The sequence below is a fragment of the Primulina huaijiensis genome, chromosome 3 (assembly GCF_012295235.1).
Source record: "Primulina huaijiensis isolate GDHJ02 chromosome 3, ASM1229523v2, whole genome shotgun sequence".
In the NCBI taxonomy this organism is placed as follows: domain Eukaryota; kingdom Viridiplantae; phylum Streptophyta; class Magnoliopsida; order Lamiales; family Gesneriaceae; genus Primulina; species Primulina huaijiensis.
In genome coordinates this window covers 2,071,913-2,083,908 of record NC_133308.1, presented here as the reverse complement: position 1 = coordinate 2,083,908, position 11,996 = coordinate 2,071,913, and the positions used below count along the sequence as shown (strand labels likewise).

Sequence of the window (11,996 nt, the reverse complement as noted above, 5' to 3'; positions counted from 1 at the left end):
TAAAGCATGTCTTCTTAGGTACATGAAAAGATATGGAAGGCTTCCCATATGGTAGGTACTTCACCTAAAATATATATTTCAATTTAAGACATAATTAGTATTTATATTTAAAATATTTTTTAATATATTATTAACTTGAATAACATATGATCACGATTTTTCCAATCATTCCCATTTGAAAATTAAATTTTCCATTTTTATTTCTCGTAGAAAAATGTTATGGCATGAATAGAGTCATGATTTATTATTTTGGTAAAAAAAAATTTTATACAAATAACCTATTTTAACAACAAAATAGTACTTTTATCATATAGAACAATATTATATATCTGTTGAAGTCTTATTTATATGTATTGTAGGAAAATTATTTTTTTTAACAACAAAGTGTTTTTAATAGAAATTAGTTACGAAGAATGATTTTAAATTAAAAATTACAAATATTTTTTAAATCCAAGATTATATGATGGGAAAGAGAAAATATGGGAAAAAAATTTCACATTTCAAAATTTTGTAAAAAAATTAGCTAGCTGATTAATAAATTCTAACATCATTTAATATTTTTAATATTCAAAACATTTTAAATTTTAAGCTAATTAATTATAAATAAGTCTTAAAATATGTTATTATGTAGTATACAAACAAATATTAAAATGATACTGAAATAAATGAAGGAAAAATATAACTGTGTTGTTGGATTTCATGAATAAAATGGAAAAACATTTATTAGGTTCTGATAGGGTGTATTTATAACTTAAATTAATTTTAAAAAAATAATATTATTAATAATAACTCGAAAAATAGAAGTGCCGCACTCACACGTGGTAGACCCCTACTGTTTAGCAAATCATAAATTGACATTTAATTCCCCCAAATAATTCAATCAAAGAAACAATCGTTATCAAATCATTTTGCTTGTCAATTATGTTGGGAGTCTTGGAGACTTGACAAACTATGTGTACAAAAGGTTGAGTTTTTTCTCAGATTGCGACTGATTTATTTTCAAAGTACAAATAATATTTTTACTTAAAAGTTGAATTCTCTCCTACAATATTTACTCAAAATTTATGGTAGAAAAGGGGGATGGACCACAAAACAAGAGAATAATGGCCAAATTCTATCTTCTTTCTTCTAAAGTTTCCAAAAAATCCAATCTGGAATCACTCACTCCTTCAATTATGAATCACAACTTCATATGCTTCGTGTTTGTTTTGGATTCATCCCCCAAATACAAATCACATCATTCAACATCAAAACAATTCCAACCATCAATAATGCAAAACAAAATATCCCCTTTCCATTTTCCAAGGAAAAAATAAAGAAGAGAAATCGAGAAGTTCATTAAAATAAAGAAGCAAGTTGCATCTTTTCTCTATAATAATCGAGCACTTTGATTCGAGTCACATCACGGTGTAAGTTTTTAATGGACTACACTATGAAGAAAGATTCCAAAAAAGTGGGATAGAATCCAAACCAACTATTAATGCTTCTTACATTGTATTGATTTATTAGTAAAATTTGTGGAAAATTTTGTGGAAAAGCCCTTCACTGAATTACCAACAATCAAACAAACAATCTGTGGCTGAACCAACATGAGACCGCTTCGCTTAGACTAGAAACTTTAACAGTTCACCCAAAACCATGTGCATCAACAAAATTTATAGATAAAGCATCCCATCTTAGTATTCACAATACTCGCCGTAAAATTAAGATCAAACCCTTGTTTAGATCAACAATACACATACACAAGGAAGATTGAAACTTGTAAAAACGACCATAAGATACCATAACTTTTATGATGGCGAAGAATTTACAGGATACGTGTGTTCGAAAGACTTGATCAATCATGCTGTATGGGTGAGATTGATGGCCCTGTTTAGTTTCTCGAGTATGCCACCGGCTTTTCTTTTGGCCCTCGAAGTTCCATTTTGAGCAAGATGAGATATTGTACCGAATACATTCTCTTCGTCTTTTATTTCTTTCCACTTGGATCGATAACTCAAACATATGGTGTACAGGATGGCGATGCAATTCTCCTTATTTCTAGCGCAAGACGTCTCCCTGATTATGCTGAGTAAGCATGGGACGGCCCCGAGTTCTGCCATCTCTTCTATCGCTTTTTGATTGGTCGCTAGCATAGCGAGGATGGAGAGTAACTCATCAACGTGCATTCTACTCTTGATCTTTTTCAAGATTGCTCGTACCGCACCATCTCTCACGGCTCTCAACTTATTCTCATGAATGATGCACAGATTGAAAATGGCTGAAGCAGTATCTCTCATAGTTATGGAATACTCTTCATTTAATAGATCGATTAGAGGTTTTAAGGCACCCGATTTTCCGATCAGCTCCTTATTCGAGTCGAGGGCGGACAATGTGAAAAGGGCTGCAGCTGCATTGCTCCTTGTTTCGATTGTTCCAGACCTCAATGCATCCATGAGGAGAGGAATCACCACCGGCGTTTCGGCAACAAGTTTCTTGTTGTTGTCATGAATTGAGAGATTCAAAAGGGTGGTGATCAAATCTTCTTGGAGTTCCAAATGAAACTCGGTCTGGGACTTGCTTTTGGAGAGTGGAGATAGCAACTGAGGTATGAAATCAACAGATTCACTGAAAAGTGCCCTGAATGAAGGCATTCGTTTGGTCAACAATCGCAATTCTTTGGCGGCTTCTTTTTGGTCAGATGCCGAAGAAGACATTTTCTCGAGCAAATAGATGAAATGGACTCGATCAGCTTCGGTCAACACCTCCTCATTGGTATACTGAACAGATTCTGGCATTTTGATCCCATGATCCTTGCACCATTGTGCTATCATATCTCGGATCAAATGATTGGGCGTCAGTATAGTGTGTGAGAGTACTTGTTGAGTAATAGGGCATGTCCGATTCCCAGATTTCAGCCATTTCTGAATAAAGGGCCGATCATAGGTCTGCCAGATTCGTTGGGAATATGTCAATAACAAAGATAAAACATAACTGGGAAGAAAGTGTATCAATAAGCTCCGAGAATAACGCCTATGGATCCCCAAAAATGAGAAGATTAACAAAAGGATCTTCAAAAAAACTAGAAAAAAGGAGGGCTGATCGAATGAATATCAGTGCACAAAAAGAAAAACCAGCGGTGCATAAAGGAATATTTTAAAAAAAAAAAAAAGAAAAGAAAGGAAACTCGAGCATCGATAATCTTCAGCAAAAAATTAAAGCACGAGCTCAGGCAAAATCATTCGTCAAAATGAATATATTCAACAAAATTCTGCATTTTCCCATTTGCATTCATAAAAAAATGTCGCGTAACGTATAATTACTCATGAAGTAAAGAGTAAAAACCTGTCCAGTGGCAACAATCACAGGATCCCTCACGAGTTCCTTCGAAAGTGGGCACTTAAACTCCTCCGGCACCGCCCCATGATCGAATCGTTGATAGTGAAGCTTCAAAGAAACGGATTTCTTCAATTTCAGTTCCTTCAAATCACAAAGCATTTGTTGGGCTCTGTCGATTGCATCTAAATTAACATCATCCTCATCCACCATCGCCCTCACCAATTTCTGCAGTTCTTTCTTTAATTCCATTGCCTTCGCCACAATCGTCGGATCCTTCTCAAACACACCACTTTTCGCCATCACCCTCTTTTCTTTCAACAACAATACCAAATTTATATTGCTCGGAATGGGATTTCCACCGTTTCTTTGTTATCCAAGTATACCATATAATTTGATTCAAATTTCAGACATGGTACGTGCCATGTCCGAGTGAAGTGAGAAACAAGAATTAAGCGAAAAAAGGTTGGAGTTAAGAATTACGTGTAGTGTGTGTGGTGCGTGTAAATGTAACATTGAGGTGGATCTGGTCCACCGAGCTACGCAAGCTGAGATCCATGGCAAGACAGCTGGCAAGATACGCGGGAAGAGAAACACCAAAGGGTTCCTCTACTTTTACTCATTATTTATTTTTCTTAATAATCCCACCGCTCTTGCAATCAATTAGCCAGCTTTCATTTTTATTTCAAAAAATTTAGGCAAAAACTTGTGTAAAACAATTTCATGGGTCGTACTTTGTGAGACGGATCTATTATTTGGTTCGTCCATAAAAAAATATTACTTTTTATGTTAAGAATATTATTTTTTATTGTGAACATCGGTAGGCTTGACCTGTCTCACAGATAAAGATCTGTGAGACCGTCTCATAGGAGACGTACTCAAAAATTTATATGATAATTAATATAAGTTAACAAAATATCTTATTTGTCTCAATAAAAATTATATATATATATATATATATATATATACATTTTAATACGTCTTTTGTAAAACAGTTTCACATAATTATATCCATGAGTCCTAATATTTTTTCATTTAATGAGTTTAAGCTTTATTTTGTTTCAATTAAAGAAATATAAATGATTGGCATTGGCATGGAGGCAGCTTTGCATGTGGGATGGTGGATTGAATTATACATATGATTGTGGTTTCATTATGAAAATCGAAATCATATATTAGATTTGAAATTAATATTATTATATAAAGATGACAACGTGCGAGATTAATGAATGCTATACAAATTTTACTCGTGGTATTCAAGCCATGAATAGGCCTGGCAAGTGACATATACAATGTTATTATATAAACCGATCGAGTTCTTGAATTAAGTTAAAACTTGAACAAAAGGACCATTCTACTAGATATGTATAGATCTTATATGATTTGGATGCATCTTAAAACATCTAATATTTTGTGTTGTGATATTATAGAATTGACATCTTACATAAACATTTTCGAATCAGGTTTTTTAAAATTTTGACTATGAGAAAGTTTCATAGATTTTTATTCGTGAGACGAGTTAATTATGTTTTTATTTATAATAAAAATAATTTTTTTGACATAAAAATAACTCAAATATATATTTATATATATATATATATATATCAAGAATTAATTTATAAGATCGTTGTATATGAGTTTTTATGTTACTATTATCATTAGGGGTGTTCATCGGTCGGTTCGGTTCGGTTCGATTTTCGGTTTTTTATTTCGGTTTTTTCAGTTTTCGGTTTTAGAAATATATAATCCGATATCCAAACCATTTTTCTTCGGTTTTTAAAAATTTTTCAAAATGGTTCTTCATTTACTAAATATCATATAAAAATATATAATATAAATAAAAGTATAAAAAAATTATTAATTTAATAAAATTTCGGTTTTTTCGATTTTGTCATATATAATCCGAAATCGAACTAAATAAACTTTGATTTTAACATTTATATCCGAATTACAAAATTCGGTTTGGATTTTCGATTTTTTCGGTTTCATCTTAAATTTGAATACCTCTAATTATCATCATGCGTAATTTTGTACGGTAGGTCTCCACTGAAAAACGTGATGATTAGACTACAATTCATGTTTTAAAAAATATTAATTGTATTGACATATTGTTACCATTAATTAAATGACTGGACCAAATATAATATAGGCCATTAGTCAATTATCGATTAATAAACAATATAAAAATAATTTATTACTTTAGTAATTGATTGACGAGGAAGTGGGTTGTTGGAACATGAATATCGTACCATGTACTTCTAGTTTAACTTCTAAAATCTCCATTCTCACATATTTTACATTTTGATTGATTCATGTATGCATGTAGTCATTTGTGTTGGAGCATTCATGTCTCCACTTCCTTTTACATTTTCTTTTCGCCATAGTAGTTGGATTGGGAATTTAGAAACCATTTGGTCGTCACACTTCCTTTTATATATAATATATCGTGAAATCGTCTCACAAAAAATCTATTTATGAATAAAACACACACACACACACACACACATATATATATATATATATATAAGAGATTAATTAATAATCTCGTTGTACTTGTAGACTATACGAATAAATATTCACTTTCTTGGAACCTAAGCCACGATATTGGATTCTTAAACCCACGAAGCCCTCGTCAAACGTCCACTAGACAAACTAACACGTTTTCGAATTATAAAAATAAATAAAAAGAGAATATCCTATAGTACTAAGATAAGAAAGTAAAATCACCATAATNTTCTTCACCTCCTCCGATCACCAAGAGCCACACCACCGATTGTAATGCAATAAGAAGGAAAAGCAAACAAAAATCATAATTAAATTAGAAATATGTGATGGATTCTAATTTGTTCTTAATTTATTTTTATTTTTATTTTTTTTCGGAATTCTGATTGATAAATTGTAATAAATATATAAAGATTTATCGCGAGATAAAGAAGAAGAAGAAGAAATAGGTAGGAAGTAATAATGGATTGGATTTTGAAAAACGAATATGAATATGCCATTTGTATGATGCTTTTGGGTTTCAAATAATATTGAAAAATACTGAGGAAATAAATAACAATTTTGAAATAATAAATTATTAAAAAAAGAAAATAAAAACACATTTTGTCAGACAAATGTTGAGAACCTGCAATCTTCTAAAACCGTTGCTTTATCTACTAAATTATATAATTAAAATTTTGACATTTTATTAATATATTGATATATGAAAAATTAAAAAATATAAAAAACATTCACAAAAATAAAACTCTGGAAAAAAACGTTTGATAGGTGCCTGCCACGTGCTTTAAGGGCGAGAATTGGTCCACGTGGCCCTATCGGAGCCGTTACGAATAGAATAATCCAACGGATATGCCTGATGCTGCAAAAGGTATATACTTTCCCACCAGTTCCATCTTTATCCGTGCAATCTCCGTTCTTTTTAAATGTATTATAAATATGGAATATTCTTTCGTAAATTCCTCGGCATTATCAGCTCGTTATTATAAAAGAAACTCATGGTCAGAAGATCAAGATCGGTGTTTCTTCAAGAAAAAGCAAGAAGCTTAGGTTCATTTAAAGGCATGTACGCGAGAATGAAGAGAGTGACTGACCCGTTGGATGAGAGGGTGAAGGCCAGGATCGTCGGCCGGGATGAATTTGATCTGGGTTACGTGAGCAGCGGGAGTGAGCACAGCGCTCACGACGGGGATGACGTCATCTCGCTGAGTCTCTCCGGTCTTTTCTTTGGTTTCAACGGTGACGCCGGGGATTCGGCTCCGGAGGGTACTGAATTCTCTGAGGATAGTGCCGAACGTGTTTCTGATTCGAACGACGTGAATGTGGATCTGATTGTGCCGATCCTGCGGGATCAGAGTGATTTGTTTCAGGAGGCGCTTTTGGGACATGTTATGAAAGCTCTGCAGGTGTTCGCATGCGTGAAATCTAGTAAACAGACTACGCGGAGAAATGTGATGGCGTTTTTGAGAAATTTCGGTTATAATGTGGCGATTTGCAAGACCAATTGGGAGAGCGCCGGCGGACTATCAGCCGGAAACCATGAGTTCATCGACGTCATCCGGACGGAACAGAACATGAGATACTTCATCGAGTTGGATTTCGCTTCGGAATTTGAGATCGCGAGACCCACGGAGTCTTACGACCGTCTCGTGAAATGCTTACCGGCGATTTTCGTGGGAACCAGCGATATTTTAAAGCGAATTCTGATGGTCATGAGCGACGGTGCTAAGAGATCTCTGAAGTGCAGAGGCCTCCTCCTGCCGCCGTGGAGAAAACACCGCTTCATGCAGAAGAAATGGCTGGGCAACTACCGCCGGACCACCAATATCTTCCCGGCATCGTTTTCCTCTCCTTCTCCGGTCAACCAACGTAACAAAGTGAAGTGTCGTGCCGTCGGTTTCGACGCCGGTGTCAACGGCGGAGGTGTGCTGTTACCCGCGACAGCCCGTACCCGTTGATTCGAATTAATTTATGAGTAAAATTTCGTCGTTTTGTGTACATATGTTTATCCATTGTGTAGTGTACGCGGCAACTGCACGTAGTGTACATGTCGGCGCAGGTTAGCCTCGCGTCACGTGTAAATTGGGAAACCATGCAAGAATGGTTGTTTTATGCTGCATCAATGTGGTTTAACATAGACATTTTGATTACTAATTAATATATATTAATTTTTATAAGAAAAATGCACTTAATTTTAGAATATAAATAAAATTACTTTTGATGTAACACATATTAACTCATGTATAAAGCATAACTTTGTCAAAAGAAATACAACGTTTCGAGCCTTATAATGAATAATACTAAACTAGTTTATTTCATATAAATTTGGTTAAATATAATAAGTCTCTGAGATGTTTTCATTAATATATTTTTTCGTGAGATGAGTAAATAGTTTCATATTTATTTTATAAGTAATATTTTTAATACAAAAAATAATATTTTAATTTGTAGCACGAAATTGACCAAATATATCGTTTCAAATGAGTTTTGTAAATAAAATAATTGTAAAAGAATTCACAAAGAAAAATACGATTGATGAATAATATATCAAAATTATATTGGAGAATGATAAATATGAAAAAGACGTTAAAATCACAATAAGATAAAAGCGTGGGTGTGGAATTAATATTTGGTAGGTTGAATAGCCATCTGTTTGCATCGATGGGGTTATAAATATTGGTGTGTACCACCCTTTTTTTTTAATAACCAATTTTCCCACTCTTTCACTTGAGACTGGATATTAGTCATCCGTGATATTGTTATTGAGCTTGTGCCTAAAAATATTTTATGTCCAATTTAACAGTCATATTATACAATATAATTATTTTATTTTACTTGATCCATTATTCGATAATGGAAAAGAAAGTGGGTCCAATAAAATAGTTGGAGATAATATACAACACAAAAACTCATGTGAGACGGTCTCATCATAGCCGGACCTCTTATGAGGCCAACGAAGCGGTTGTCTCAGGGCCCGGCTTAATAAGAGACCCAAATTTATNGTGGACCGTTGAAAGATGAAATTCGTTATTTTTTGGATTTTTTGTCCTTTGATTTTGTAGTTTGTTATTTAGACTCGAGGAATTCTTTGATTTTGTAGTTTCTACAATTATAGAGACTAAAAGTGTAGGAATTTTTCGGTTAGACGCTTGTTAATTTGATTTATATTATTTTAGAAATTAAAATTTGCAAGTGATTGGTGATTTGGTTCAGAAAATACTTGTCTATAATTTATACAAATTACAAAACTATAATTTTTTATTACATGCGATATTGTTTGTTTTGATTTTATATGTTAATTGAGAATGATTGATTTTGTTTTAGGTTTTAAAAAATTTTTAATACATAATTTAATTTGTTGTTGATTGAAAATTTTGATAATTATTCATTTTAATCACTTGTAGATACAACAAAAGGAAATTTAAAATACCTCCTAAATATCGGTCTGGAGCTCAAAAAAGAAACATGAAACAAAGAGAAATGTCATTAATTCAAAGTCAAACTGGATATATTAATAAATATTTTAGTAGAACTAGCACAACAGAAAGAGGAGAATTAGTGAATAATTTGTTGATTAACAAAAAAATCATAATGAATATGAAGAAGTGACTGAGGCTGGAAATCTGAATGAATTGACTGAAGAATTCAATTTGGGTGATTTATATGGCAATGAGGAAGTCAATTTGGGTGAATCGAACGAAAACTTAGAAGATGACTCTCAACATGAAGATTTTATAACAAAGAGTGATGCTGAGATCTTGATATTATATGATCTTGAGAGTTTTGAGTTCTTACTTGGAATGATAATCTGATATAACTTGTTGCATGCGATAAACGTTATGAGTAAGTTTACTCAATCTGAAAAAATGGATATTGATATTGCGATTGATCTTTTACAAGGACTTGTTCAATTTCTTGACGAGTTTAGAGAACAAGGGTTTGCTAGTGCCATGGATGAAGCTACACAAAATGGCAAGTACAATGGGGATCGAACCTAAATTTTGAGAAAAACTCATCATTCGAAGAAAAACAATTTGATAAAAGTGGCAGTGATAATGTGACACAATCAGGTGAAGAGACTTTTAGAGTTGAATAATTTTCGTTTATAATTGATCAACCTCGATCTTCCTTTAAAGTTCAGTTTGAACAATTTAAACAATGTCAAAAGTTTTTTGGGTTTTTATTGAATTTGAACAAGTTAAAGAGTGAGCCTTTAAATTGATTGATGAAGTCTCGTATGTAGCTTCAATAATTTCTGAGTCACAACGAACATTCAGACATTAATGATGATGAGTTGTGTTCGGAGGTGATGGTCATGAGATGTTATATAACAAATGAAAAAATAGCAATTGATATGATGCAGTGTTTGACGAAACTGCGTGGTTTATTTTCAAATATTTATATTTTTTATTAGATTTTGTTAACCATCACAGTAACAGTTGTATCGGCAGAAAGAAGCTTCTCGAAGTTGAAGTTAATCGAGAATTATCTTCGATCAACAATGTTGCAATATAGACTAAATGAGCTAGCTATGTTGTCGATTAAGAAAGAAATGGTACGACAATTAGATTACACAGATTTGATAAATATTTTTGCCTCTAAAACAGCTAGACAAGTAGTATTTATGTAGTTATTTTAAATATTTGTTGAGTTGTTATTGATGTAATATATTGGTTTTTGTATATTTATGTATTTATTAGTGTATTTGTTATTTGAAAATTGAATTTAATATTTATTACTGCAACAAGAGGGCCCGATTTTCAATTTTCGTTTCAGGCCCCATTCAACACAGGTACGGCTCTGGGTCTCACGGATCAATTTTATGAAACAGATATTCTATATGGGTCATTTATGAAAAAGAGTTACTTTTTATGTCAAATATATTAATTTTTATTGTAAATATGAACAAGATTGATCCGTCTCACGAATAAAGATCCATGAGACCGTTTTATGAAAGACATACTCAATGTACAAATATTAAATGATTGGACATAAGGTAAAACTTTCTTGTGAATATAATGAGATGACACTAACGCATTGAATGTGATGAATCATATTAAAATTATTTATTTAATATGTTAACGTCATTTCATTAATGGGTACAGAGGTAGACATGGTTGGTGGACAACATAACAAAACTAAAAAAAAAAGATTATGAGTTGCAATGGCTAATGGGCCATTCATATATGAAACTATATCATGTCCACTATGGTTTACAACACAAGTGAGTGTCGTGAAAAGACAGTGTGAAAGGGATACGATCCATTGGGCCAAAACATGATCTTATTTTTTAAAGCCCTTGTTGTTTCATCCAATCCATATGACGTTAAAAATAATATTTTATGTTCCTTAGTTTTACAGTTTAACTTATGATACATGTTTTTTTTCCCCCTTTAAGAATGTATCTTTTATTTGCATTAAATAGTTTAAAAAGTCGTACTGTATTTCGGTTTACGCTTGGCGACAGCGTAAATTTATGGTCCGACCGTGACATCGATCCGTGAAGTTGTTATTTAGACAGCGTAAAAATATGAATAAATAAAATAACGAACCAAACGGTACCATAGTGTATTTTTTTTTAAAAAAAATAGCTATTTGTATAAATAACTATTTAATATTGTTCAATAATTACAGAATACGAGGTGTTTTTTGTGGAACAGTAAAATAATAGGGTATGGATAATTTTGGAATTTCGTAGAGCTACAAAAGGTCACTAAAAACAAATATCTTAGGAGAATTATATATATATATATATTTTTAAAATTGTATAGATGCATTGGGTAACCAATTTCGATAATATTAGTGAAGACTTAGATTAGTTAATTTATATTAATTAATGACAAAAACTATTATAAGAGTGTTTCATATGTCAATTTTGCTAAGAGAATCTACGACTTCATCGAACTCATAAAAAATATTGTATTTTATGCTAAACGTATTACATTTTATGTTATGTATAGATTAGATCGACTCGTGTCACACATATAAATTCATGAAACCATATTTAAAAAAAAACTTACTCTTGTTAATTTGAAGACAAAAACTTGCGTGAGACGGTCTCACAGGTCGTATTTTGTGAAACGGATCTCTTATTTGGGTCATCAATGAAAAAGTATTAATTTTTATACTAAGAGTATTATTTTTTATTGTGAATATCGGTAGGGTTGATCCGTCTCACAGAT

At 32.3% G+C, this 11,996-nt stretch overlaps 2 protein-coding genes across 2 annotated transcripts; one reads left to right on the top strand and one right to left on the bottom strand.

The window, feature by feature from the left end:
• Positions 1–1,580: 1,580 nt before the first annotated feature.
• LOC140972965 (U-box domain-containing protein 9-like) lies at positions 1,581–3,927 on the bottom strand. The gene is made up of 2 exons (XM_073435457.1): positions 3,325–3,927; positions 1,581–2,927 (listed from the first exon to the last, which is right to left on the bottom strand). Exons 1-2 carry the CDS (start codon positions 3,616–3,618, stop codon positions 1,842–1,844), a joined length of 1,380 nt encoding a protein of 459 aa, XP_073291558.1. The 5' UTR covers positions 3,619–3,927; the 3' UTR covers positions 1,581–1,841.
• A 2,662-nt stretch (positions 3,928–6,589) lies between these two features.
• Positions 6,590–7,966, top strand: LOC140972059 (uncharacterized). Its single transcript, XM_073434528.1, has one exon. The coding sequence runs from the start codon at positions 6,813–6,815 to the stop codon at positions 7,770–7,772; it is 960 nt and encodes a 319-aa protein (XP_073290629.1). The 5' UTR covers positions 6,590–6,812; the 3' UTR covers positions 7,773–7,966.
• The last annotated feature ends 4,030 nt before the right edge of the window (positions 7,967–11,996 follow it).

What these genes read in the sequence shown, in the direction of transcription:
- LOC140972965 (XM_073435457.1), bottom strand. Translation starts at nt 3,618, where the DNA reads ATGGCGAAAAGTGGTGTGTTTGAGAAGGATCCGACGATTGTGGCGAAG. An exon ending in TGATTGTTGCCACTGGACAG is followed by an intron (nt 2,928 to 3,324) that starts GTTTTTACTCTT and finishes CGAATCTGGCAG; the next exon opens with ACCTATGATCGGCCCTTTAT.
- LOC140972059 (XM_073434528.1), top strand. Translation starts at nt 6,813, where the DNA reads ATGGTCAGAAGATCAAGATCGGTGTTTCTTCAAGAAAAAGCAAGAAGC.